This window comes from Vanellus vanellus, assembly GCF_965231255.1.
Source record: "Vanellus vanellus genome assembly, chromosome: 4".
Lineage (NCBI taxonomy): Eukaryota > Metazoa > Chordata > Aves > Charadriiformes > Charadriidae > Vanellus > Vanellus vanellus.
This window is the reverse complement of record NC_138909.1, coordinates 45,021,486-45,034,046: the sequence shown is the minus strand read 5'-3', so window position 1 is coordinate 45,034,046 and position 12,561 is coordinate 45,021,486. Positions and strand designations below refer to the sequence as shown.

Below are 12,561 nucleotides of genomic sequence, written 5' to 3'. Positions count from 1 at the left end.
GCCATTTTTTTCCAGGCCTGTTAATTGCTGTCTTTCTTCAGGACACCTTTCAGCCGCACCTACTGTAAACAGAGCGGTTCCTCCTGAAGCACTTCCCCCAAGGATTCCTGCCCTGCTAACCCTGGAGCTTGCAGAGATGGCAGTCCCCATCTCCTCCTGTCCTGTGCTGTCCTCCTGTGGGTCCTTGGTTTTGCTGGTTTCTTCTTGGCCTGAAAGCTGAGACCTTTCCTCTCTTTCAGCCAGCCCACCCTGAAAATTCAGTCCCCTTTCTTGGTTGCCATTAGCCTCTGTATTTTGTACAACTGGGTTTGTCCCCAGCTCTTCCCTGGCTGTTGCATGTCTTACCCCTCTCTTTCTGAATAACGTTGGATATGTCCTTTTCTGCATACTCAGAGACAGTTGTTTTAGCTCATCTGCGGCAACTGTACCTCAGACTACTCCACATGAGACATTACAAGCAAAAAAAGGCGGCCAGTTGTCCAGACTTGCCTGCTGTAAGCATGCTTGCTTGCTGCAGAGAATGCCTTATTAATCACATTTCCCAAGCACAGGTATATATAATTATCTGTAATTGCTTTTTAAATCATTTGGATCTAGCGGCCTGTTTCTAGTGAGGCTGTTGGTCCTCCAAGAGAAGGAAATGTGATGGAGGTTGGCATCCTGAGGAGCTTGCTTAGCTTGTTTAAAGCAGCAAGGACATCCCTAAATCCTGCAATACTCCTCATGCTCTTCTTTCTGAATCGCTAGAGAATTGCAGGGCTTGACATTCTCACCAAATAGCAACAAATGTTCTCTTCCTCAACAGAACTGCTGGAGTGATTCTTACCAGAATGAACCTAATTGCTCATTTTCATCAAAAGGGAAACTTGCCACATTCATAGTGTCCACATTCAAAAGTAGGATTTCTTTTTCCTTCCAAAAAAGGAGAGAGAACTCTGTCTGTGTGAATGCTTTTCATTCCAGCAAGGAGCAGTGACCCTAAACTTTGCTATTTTGGGTATCCTCAAGATCATATTTTAGGTGGGCTGGTGGCTCTTCCATCCATCGGTTGGCTTGAATGTTCTCCAACAGAGTCTACATCATGTGATGTGAAGCTTCTTCCTTGAGGCGAGGAAAAAATTTCTTTTGCCCTACATGCTATAGACTGACTGCTCTGCGCAAACAGTTTTGGGAGAAAGTCTTCTGCTGAAAAGCTGTCCTTACCTCATGAGGCTAGGTGACCTGCGGTCAGAACACACGTGTTTCTGCTGTGGTACCAGCCTAAGACATCCACCTTTCTGCAGCTCCTGTAGAAATTAATTTAGTGTTGCAAACCAAGGTTTTACCTCGTGAGCACTTATCTCCTATACATGAGATGGACCTTCTTCTCCAGAGTAAAGGAGAAAAGGCATCTTAGCTCCTGCAAAGGCCTGTGTGTTTCTTCACTTCACAGAAGACACATCATGCTGTGCTCTTAGCTTCTCTCCATCACAACTTCACTTTGATTCTTTGTACAGTCTCATGCCTGAACTTCTACATTTCTCTGTATGGGTGGTGAGTTTGTGTTACTCGTGTCTTACCCTTTGGTCCCTTGAGAAACATTGCAGAACAAGGTGCTATGCTTACCGGCAATGCAGACTGACACCTCCTAGATAGCAGCAACTGGGTGAAAGGGAAAGCCCGTCACCTTGGACTGCTAGAGAGAACTGGAAATGTCTCTTTTCTCTTGAAGACAGACAGAAACAACTTTTTTTTTGATTTTGCTATTTGAAACTTTGTGGTTTCAAAGCCTTTATTTGGGTTTGGGTGCCTTTTTTTTTTTTTTTTTTTAATACTTGAGATTTCTGGTGCTGTGGGCAACCCTTTTCTTTTCCAGAAGACTCAAAACCAATGACACAATTTTGCAATGACTTGGAGATGGTGTCATGCAGGGGCTTGACCTTTCAATCTGTTTATAAAGCTGGAAGACTTGAGAGGGTCTGAGTGCCAATGGAGCTCAGTGTTCACCAAACCCAGCTCCTAGGAATGGCTTTCATTCATCTCACCATGTCTGTTCATCATTGATGTCATCTTGAGACACCAGAAGGGTTTCCATGGGGAACTGGAAGGTTAGAGCTGGTATCTTACTGGTGGACTGGTTTGGGGCAGTGAATGAACAGGGGGCCTGGAGCACAGGAGTGAAACACGGCTGTTGAACTGCTGTGCCGTAGGACAGGCAGGGACATGCCGAGCAGTTGAAGCTCCCTTGCAGCCTTAGGTGCCTGCTGTCATATATTATTATCCCACCTGCTGACACTGTTATCATCAGTCATTTCTAGAGCACCGGAAACAAATGTGCCATTGGGCGATAGGAGATCATTGCCATGGGGGCAGTTGTGCTCTGCTCCAGCCTGGTTGGACAGTAGCCTAAAATACCATGTTTTCCTTCTTCCCAGCTGATTAAAATGTTGGTTTTTTTTTTAATATGCATATTATTTTTCTTTAGAGATGCTATGATACGCTAATTTGCAATTCCTGAAGCTGAAGTTAAAAACAACCCTTGATGAAGTTTCTGTCCTGTAACTGACTCATAAATCCTGCAAACTCTTCTGTTCTGCTTTGGGGCAGAGTCAATTGTTCCCATTTAAGGTGAGGGCAGTAACATCTTAAGCCTTATAGCTGTCTCAAAAGCAATTGCACATCTCTATCCAAACATCTGTTGAGCATGAGGAATATTCCTACTCGTCTCGATACAGAAACCTGATGGCACCCAAGGTGCTGCTGATGCTTTGCATTTCGTGCTTTGCTAAAAGCAGTGACGTTTTCAGGGGACGGTTTGCAGGTGTCAGCAGATGTGATAGAGTGTGAATAGCTTGTGGCACTAACACCGTCACTGACATACTTTATATCTAATGGATGTCATAGCAGGGTATGTGTGGTGCCACATTCAGACCCTTTCCAGCCTAGTCTGAGAAGAACTTCTGTTTCCTACAGGCAGCTGGAGGTGGATGCTGGTGGTCAAAGCATCCATGGCAAGAAAACAGAAAAACCTTCTGAAATAGGTAACCCTCAAGAACCAGAACAGCCAAATATTCCAACTTTCCTCCTTTTTATTGTTTCAAGGAGGGAAGAGAAAATGGAGATAAAATTAATTTCAAGCGGTGGTCCTTCTTAATGCCAGTTCTAGGTATGTCCAACCGGAGGTTAGACAGCAGCACTGAGATACACCTTTGGTGTAAATGTGCTGGCCACAGGTCTTGTCACAGGCAATACATTTCTGTCTTGCACTTCAGAGTAAGCCTGGTTCACTGTCCACAGAGAAATGATATATATTACTAAAAACTTACTGTTTGGAAATAGGGTTCTAAATTCAGAGACATTTATGTGAAATCCCCCACAAAACTACTACGTTGCAGGGATTTAACAGGTTACCCACCTGCTAGCCACATGGCAGTAGTTCCAGATTTTCAGTCACACAAGAAACTTTGTGAATTACCCAGACTGCCTGGTAGTTCCTTATTTTAAAGATATGCTGATCTACATGTGAATCCACTTCTATGGCGGTGAAAGGGTAGTATAAATCAAATGGTCTCCTGAGCTCGTTCACCCTTATCTACCACTGGCTTTGTTTTACTTCCAACCACGTGAGCAAGAGAGGAACCTTTTACTCCATGAGTGTGGCTGCTCTCCCAGTGTGGTGCATCAGAAGTTGAGTTGGATCCACAGCAGTAGGCTCTCATCACTTGGGTGAAGCTGTACTGTGACTCATTAGGAAAACCAACCAGGTACTAATGGTGATGGTTTTCTTGGTGCAAGAGTAAGTGACAAATTTACACCTTTTTCCTAAATAGATGGGTCCAGAGTGCCAGAGAGGTTTAATCTATTTACTTGTGCAACAGCTCCCAGCCCTCAGTGTCTTCTCCTTCCAAAGCTGCTACCTTCAGAGAACATCTTCTGGTGGTCTCTTCTCTGGTCTGGACCACACTGTTACATGCCACAGGTTGTGTGGATATGCAGTGTGGATGCGCAGCCTTTGTGGTGCTCCACTTGCAGCATGCACAGGCTCTGCCCAACTGGCCAGACTACTTCTTCAGTGCAGTCCCGGCTGGAAAAGCACATCTGCCCTGTTCCTTGCAGCATGGTGGCTGGGGAGCATTGCAAAGGCTCTTACGGAATGTCAGTTCCTGGCTGCAGTTGCATACCTTGTCGTGTCAGACAAAAGGAGATGATCAAAGCAGGGACGGTGAGAATGGAGGCTTTAACCCCTTCACTGGGGAAGTGCTCAGTGCCTCCGCACCAGCAGGTACACAGCTCTTTGATCCCTGTGTTTCTGGGGGTTCCAGCCCTCCCTCCCCGTACCGACCCCAAAGTCGGCACTTTGGGAAGGTGGATGGTGTCAAACCAATGAGTGAGTTCCCACCGAGCCACAAGGCTCTTGCATCCCAGGTGAGGCTGGATTCGGACATGAATTGCGACCAGTGATGGCTGGAGGGGCAGTGGTGGCTTTGCATGCTCTGGTTACTGTTTGATAACACCTTAGCCAGCGTCAAAGATGGAAGTGGAATCAAATAACTTGTTTCCATGTTTTTGAGGAAAGCATTTTGACTAGATATGTTTTTTTTTCTTAGGAAAACTGAGCGTTTCTTTAAAAGAAGGGGGGCTAAAAGACTTGAGGGAAACAAAAAATGAAGAGAACTGTACCAGTGAACTCTTAAGTTCAATTGTTGTTATTAATTTGAAGGAAAACCTAGCAAAATTCAGGTTTATCTCAAAATAATTTTCCCCCACCTTTGTGATTTGGCCAGCAAACCGAGTATCAATTATTTATGAAGTTGTTTGTTATTATGTATGTTCGTTGTGAGACCATCTCTCAACCAGTGTGTCTAGTTTGGGGATACATAGTTTTTTAACTATGTAGAAAAACTGGGAAGTGGTCAGAAAAGAGCTTTAACACCTGTATTTCAAACAATAATCTGCCTTGCAGAGAAGAAGCATCAGTTTTGTCTGTAAATTTTAGCAAAGGTGATTTAATAATCTTTGAATACTTTCATGGGAAGAAAATGTCTGGCAGGGTAGAGCTCCTTAGTGCAGCAAATAGATAAATGCAAAGGTGGAAGTCTGAATTTAGAAAAATACAAACAATGTGGATGGCTGATGCTCTTTGAAGCAGGATACTGAGGGGTCTTAGAGCTCCACTGTTGCTTGGACTCCTTAACCAGAGGCCGCATATCTTTTGAAAAACATCTTCTGGGATTTAATCAAAAGGGGTTTGGGTGAGATGGGGCATTTCCTGAATTCTCTCACCTGTCAGGTCACCTTCAGTTGACCATAGGTCCATAGTATTTCCAAGAGACACTCTTTAAGCAAACACCAATTTCTTCATCTCATTCCCTAGCGAGTGGATCCATGGAGAGCACTTTAACTTTTGATATCTGGGAAAAGCTTTGGAAAGAGTTTTTTCTGAACAGAGGAGGAAAAAATCACGCTGTCTTTAAATCATTCAGTATGCATTTTCCAATTTTGGAAAGCCTTATAAAATTAAGTACGGGTTCAGATTTGGGATTTTGGCCCCATCAGCGTTCTTTCAGCTACTGTCAATTAAAAGGAGAAAAGAAGATCTGAAATGTCTGAAGAAGAACATTTAGGCACTCTTACCGCAGGAGCAAGACTATCAAAACCCCAATCAAGTTGTTTTTTGACTCCAAGTAAGCATGTTAAACCAAATTTAATGAAGTTCTGCTTCTCAGCAGGGTTGCATTAGGTGACCATGGGTTGAAGGTGAAAGAAAGCCTTAGTAAACCTGTACAGAGGTGCTTTCACGTCATGGTTGCACCAAGCTACAAGCAGAGGTGCCTGGTGACCATGGCATGGCTGATGAGCGGTAGCTCATCAAGGGATCCAGCTCATCCATCCAAGGGAAAACAGGATCTTCTTTCACTGAGGACACCAAAAACAGAGCAGAATCTGTTAGTGGTGCTAAATGTGCCCCACCTCTCCATCTAGTAGTGGACAGAGCCCACCACCATGGAAGGAGCAGTTGCTGGTCCTTCACAGTACTTCATGGTGCCAGTTATTAACCTTGCTACACCTCATGAAGCTTCACTAGGGCTTGGTTAGCTTGTCATTGCCCTCAGCTGTTGCCCTGATGTCTGATGGCCCAGGAAGAGATGGCAGAGAGCTGCTGGAAGAGCTGGGAGAGCCCTCCTGGGCTCCAAAACCAGGGCCACCACCAAGCCATCTTGCTGGCACTGCTGAGGCCGCAGCAGAAGATGCGGTGACCAGCCTGATCCTCCCTTCCCCCACCTCCCAGTGCAGCATCCGTCAGTCCACATGACCCTCCCCCTACCAAAATTGGCTGCTTTCTTCCTTCTTCTCCCCCCCCCCCCCCCTCCCTTTTTTTGGCTGAGTGATGAGCTGTATGCCAAATCCATCTGCTCCTGTCTCCCCTAGCTGCCTTCCATATCATTACAGGATCCCTGGCAGCGAGCCTAGACCTATCTCTCTCCCTGCACTCTTAGGAGCACATTCCTTTCTACACCTTTTCCCGAGCTGGGATAGAAATGAGTATCAACCCCAAACAAAAAGCATCTGCTTTCTGCCTGCTTCTGCTTCACCGGACGCGCATGTACGCTACACCCGTGTCAGCAGCGAATGCAAAACACACACAACCCCCCACCTCGCCGCCCCGCATCCAACATGGGCTGACGAAACTTTGGGCGCCGGGAGCCTGCCTCACACCCTCTCCCTCTCCATCTCCGCAGCACCAGCTGTGACCACCGCACCATTTGTTCCTCCAGCCCACGCCAGCACTCAGAGCCAGTTCTTTATCACCCCAATTAGCCTTGTCTGTGCTGATGAGAGGAGAGAGGCTTCCACTGCAAGGCAGAGATGGGGGGAAGAGAGCTGGCGTGTGGTGGGCACTGTGAGAGGCGATTCCCTTTACGGCAGCTTTGTTCCCCAGGAGGATAGATATCACCGGGTCAGGAATACCACTAAAAAGCCAGCGCTGTCATCCTGCCTGCATTACCTGGCTGATGCTGGTTTATAAACAGTTGCCTGAATAAGGTCGGGGGACACCATTTCTTGGGTTTTTTTCCCTTTTTTCTTCATGCACTTGGCTGTCTGCTAGAGGGAAGAAGAGTGTCCTCAGGCCACACCAGCTGTTGCAAACACAACCAGGTGTTGCAAAGGGCTGTGACAAGCACCAGCCACATTTCTGGATGAGTTTGGAGATGCACCTTAGCCATGTCCCCAGCAAGGGTTGGGATCCCTGCATCTATAGCAAAGCTTCCAGTAGCCTCACAGGGGGGTGAAGCAATTAATTCTTCTCCCGCTGATTCGTTATAGTGTCTCCCATGATGGTATGTTGGGATACCGAGCGATCAATGCTGCACTGATGCTCATGCAGCCATCAGCCTGAAAGCCTGCTTGTCGTGTTTTGTTTCCCAATGAGCCCCTTGTAGTGCTCTCTGAGAGTGGTGTTTTTACACCGCAGTTCTCTCAGTGCTGTTGTGAGCTTGCCTGTCTCTTGGACTTCTCCTGGATTCATTGTTGAAGGCCCTTTTCTGGTAGGCACCTCAGCACTATCATCCCAGAGATAGAAAGGGGATCCATCCTTTGCCTCAGCACAGGTAGATCTACCTTATCAGGAGGAAGAGGATGGACGCAATTCAAACCCGGTCCTATGGTGGGCACTCAGTTGGAAAGGACAAAGTCTCCCTGTGTGGGGTGGGGCAGGTCCCATCAGTGTAGTCCCAACAGGGTAGAACCTGTTCCTCAGAGCACCCTCCATGGCAGGTGTTGCCTGTTAAAGGGGTTCCCAGCATGGCCATGACCAAGAAGGGTCTTGCTGGGGGTCTTTGAAGCTGAGACGCAAGAAACTTCACAAGAAACTCTGGTGTCCAGATCTGTTTCACAATGCCATTTCACTAAAATAGGTGAAATTGAGCTTTCCAGCAAAAAACCCTGAGGGATTCAAAGACTGAACTGGTACACAATAAGGTTGTGTCTTAATGTTGTCTTACTAACTGTAGCCTACGACACAAATGCCTCTCCCTGTTCTTCTGCGTTTGATTTCCCAGTGAGAGGAGTAAGTTAATCCTGATGCATTTCTGAATGGCTTTGCCAGTACTGCTGTGGAGTACGTTCCTCCTTGACCTGTCTCATTGGTGCAGACGCACCCATTGGAGCTCCTGTAGCTCAGGCTCTACAGCAGTTCGTAATATCTGCTTTATTAAAGTCAGCCAGAAGGGAATCGACAGAGATTGCTCCAGTTCACCCAGTCACTCTCCAGCAAATTTATTTCACATCTTCCCAGGCTTCAGAAAGGGGCTTAAGTGGGCTCAGTAATACACAGCTCCAAACCGATGCCCGTGACTGATTTTGTCTTCTTTCAAGCTCTTCAAAGGAGTCCCAGACCACATATCCGTCTTGCATTAGGCATTCATTCCCTTGTCCTTCTGCTTAGACACCATAATCTGTCTCTGAATTATCATACCTCAGTCCTGTCCCTCCTAAAGCCATCCCAACAGCCTTGTGTACAGCCTTGCCATGAATGAAGAGCTCAGCCATGCCAAAAGGACCTACAAGCAGTTATCTCATCTGTCTCCTTCCACCAAGACAAGCCCAATTCTGCTTAAACTATTCTTGATGGGTTTCATCTAATTTCTGCTGAAAACCTCCCACCACAGAGACACCACACCTTCCCCAAGCATTTGGTTGCAATACTTTGCTCCTTCCCACTGGGATACTCTTCCTGCTGTTCAGCTTGGATCTTACTCGATGCATTTTGAATTGTGTTCCAAGAGAGCATGAGCAAAACACTACTCCTCTCCTCTGCGTGTGCTGTAGCCTCTTGCACACGCACATACCACTATGCCTCACTTGAAATTCTCTCTTCTAGACTCAGCGCATCTGAGTCCTCAATGTTTTCCCATAGAGCTTGCTTTCAGACCACTAATCTGGGGTCCACCGAAGGCAGACATGGCTTTCCTTGGACCTCCCACCTCTCTATCCCCCATTGGAGAGGAAGAGATTGTTGGTGGCTCTCCCTTAGCTTTCTGTGGAGACGTCCCAGTAGTAGGTTGGGTTTTGCTCTGTCCAAGCTGTCCCATGTCCCCAAGCCCTGCTGCCACCAGCATGGACAGTCAGGATTGGACCACCCAATTCCAGGTCATTTTAAAGCACTTCCCACCTTGATATTTTCGTACCAGTGGGTGAAACCACCCAGCCCCGGTGCCTCGGAGCTTTTCTTTCTGTCTCTGGAAGAAAAATAAGAAAACAATGGGAAGAAAAGCTGCGTCAGAGCCAGGCAGAGTTAATCCTCCCTCAAAATGGATCCCGTCAGTGCCGGTGTACGTGAGAATCGCCTCTCCTGCACCTTTGCTGGGTACTCTCCCCGGCACAATGCTTCACTTTGTGTTTCAGCACAGAAAGAAATGGTGAAGTTGCTAATAATGGCACTAAAAGAAAATATGCTACATCTGTTATGGATAGCAGTACAAAATTAGCTGATCACACCTCTGACACCCAAGATGTCTTCACTTAAAATACTCGTTGGCTTACTTTACATAATTTGCTGATTATATTTAAAAGAAATACAATTTTGCAATTACTGTTCTTTCTGGTGTGCTATCTATGCATCATTTTCTTTTTATGTTTATATATTTCTCCTTCATTAGTGCAGTCTGAAGGGTGATTAGATCCCTTCAAACATTTTACAGAGGTTAAACGTTGATTAAGATTTAATTATTACTGTAAATAGCTTGGAATGACATATGGTGCAAAAACCTGACATATGTGCATTTGAATAAATGAAGTGCTATTTCCCATGATGCTTCAGTAGCTGTTTAACAGCTTTGCTGAAGGGTTATGTTGCACCTCATGTTAAGATTGCTTTGATGTTATATTTTGTTGGGTTTTTGCAGCTGAAAGCTAAGAACAGTTTTTCCAGTTTTTAAAAACATTGAATATTTTAAATACCTAAATTGTTTTGCACAAATTTTTGCTAATTTGTCTAACTAGGTTAAACATTTTCAAAAGCATTTCGATTTTAACGTGGGTTCCTAGCATTGTGTCAGCAACAGCATCAATTCAATGTATAGGATTTTGAAAAGTCTGATCTTGCAAGGTGCCCTGTCCCGGTTGGGAGCGGGATCTTTGCTTGCCGCGGGAACCGGGAGCACCATGAATCCCTCCCAGGGATGCAAAGGTTCAGAGCTATTTCAGAGCAAGGGAAAGCTTTGTGTGAAGCCAACGAAAGGAAAAAATTAGGAAAGGGCTGGAGATTTTATGGAGACAGAGAAAGTGGTAGGCAGATTTTATCCATGATCCATCCTCATTGGAGGATATAGAGCCCTGGTCCGGGAGATGAATGAGGGTGTATTGTCCACTCCTGTCGCCAGGCAGCCTGTGGCTTTGCCGAGTCCCTACCAGTGCAAACCATAGCTTCGGGGACTGGATTCCTTCTTGCACCATGCAAGGGGACCTTGGCTGTGGGAAAAGGAAGGGATGTCTCCAGGAAAACTATGGGTGGAATCCATTTGATTCTCAGAGGCACTCTAATTCATTGAATATTAGAAGACAGAGAGTGTGCATCATTTCATGTAATGCAAGTCAATCCAAACAGGGATGTTTTGCGACTTGAGCAGAGTAAAGCACATTAAAATGACATGGAAAAGGCATGGGTGATATTGTATTATTTACATATTATACTTCTGCACTTTAATTTATTGATCTGTCAAGCTCCTGCTGCAGCACAGCAACTCGATATTGATTCTGATCTTGCCTCCTCTTTGATTTCACAGATTGAGACATCTCGGCTGGAGCCAGAAATCGCAATGGCCACCACCAGTAAGACTGTAGTCTACAATAAAGGATTGTAAGTGGAAGCAGATCATCTCAGCCCAGAAGATCTGGGGAGGGAAAGGGAGAAACTTGAGATCCCAACTGGGAAAAAGAAAACAACAAGATAAAACAAATAATAGAGCTCAGCGATAGTAACGTATTACTGCTCCCGGCGAACTGGGAGTAAATTAACACTTGCAAAGAACTGACACCTCACACCAGTCAAAAAGATTAATATTAAAAGTTTTAAATTAGCAACAGGAGCAGCAACAAAAAAAAAAAACAAAAACAAAAAACAAAACAAACATCCAAACACTTTAGAGAACTAGCTAAAGAAGAATTTCAGAACTTAATAGCACTGCATGGAGGGATGTTTAACGGCGTGTTTACATGGTTATACCTAACTACATGAAAGTAGGCTTCACTGAGCAAATTTTGTTTTCAATGCGAATTAAATCTCAACACTGATACTGCACAAAAATAATTCCATAGAGATCAGTGGGTGCATGAATGTGAAGCGCTTGGTAGGGTGTTTGATAAGTGTTCTGTATAAATTTCATGACAATCCTGCCCCAGTGATCATGTGCAAAAGCAGCCTCCCATGGTTCAGCGTGCAACGCTCTGTTAGCACAGTGAAGGTCATAGCCTGTGTGCCCTCCATCCCTCCCTCCTTCTTCTGCAGACAGTCCTGGTGGCATCCTGCCATTTGTTGCACTTGCAAGACTTTGTGTCACAGGAGCCTACTGCCAGGGATATCCACAAGGGCTTTTGCCCAGGGTTCAAGATACTGGAAAGCCAACATGCCCACACGTTGAATAGGAAGGGATCTTACAGCAAAAATACAATTGATCTGCTCTTTGCCTTTGCACAAGGAAAGATGAAGGATGGGGTTTGTCCCACGTAACATAGACCCTCTAAAAGTAAGGTAGTTAATCTAAACTAATTGGCTAAGCTAGTTGTCTGAGGACATAATATGCTTTAACTTTTGGTCAGCCCTGAACTGGTCAGGCAGTTGGACTAGATGACTGTTGTAGGTCCCTTCCAACTAGAAGCCTCTCTCCTTCTCCTTCTCCTTCTCCTTCTCCTTCTCCTTCTCCTTCTCCTTCTCCTTCTCCTTCTCCTTCTCCTTCTCCTTCTCCTTCTCCTTCTCCTTCTCCTTCTCCTTCTCCTTCTCCTTCTCCTTCTCCTTCTCCTTCTCCCTCTCCCTCTCCCTCTCCCTCTCCCTCTCCCTCTCCCTCTCCCTCTCCCTCTCCCTCTCCCTCTCCCTCTCCCTCTCCCTCTCCCTCTCCCTCTCCCTCTCCCTCTCCCTCTCCTTCTCCTTCTCCTTCTCCTTCTCCTTCTCCTTCTCCTTCTCCTTCTCCTTCTCCTTCTCCTTCTCCTTCTCCTTCTCCTTCTCCTTCTCCTTCTCCTTCTCCTTCTCCTTCTCCTTCTCCTTCTCCTTCTCTATATTTGCCAATGCTTTCAGACAGCAAAGCCAACGCTGCCCAAAGCCTTGTGCTGGTGCAGAGAGGACCTGAAGCAGAAACTGGTGGGGAGGATGGCTTTGCCTGGCAGCCATGCCAAGCTGATGGCTTTGTGAGACTGCAACCTCAGAGGGGTCAACTGCCCTCTGGAGACGGCTGTCTGTCTGTCTCTTCGACTACTCCACTTTGGGGTGCTTAAAGTAGGGCAGAGAAAGTCCTGCCAGCACTCCACCAAATCCTGCCCTCACATGGGTTTGGGGCCATAACTTGGCTTTCTGGTATCTTGTACCCAAGA

General features: G+C 46.0%; 1 protein-coding gene across 1 annotated transcript in view; it reads left to right on the top strand.

The window, feature by feature from the left end:
- SFXN5 (sideroflexin 5) overlaps window positions 1-11,263 on the top strand; it is a 102,796-nt gene extending 91,533 nt beyond the window's left edge. Inside the window, exon 14 of the mRNA XM_082482362.1 lies at window positions 10,764-11,263. Within this exon, the coding sequence (XP_082338488.1) occupies window positions 10,764-10,841 (78 nt within the window). The 3' untranslated portion in view covers window positions 10,842-11,263. The remainder of the gene's footprint in view (window positions 1-10,763) is intronic.
- Window positions 11,264-12,561: the final 1,298 nt, after the last annotated feature.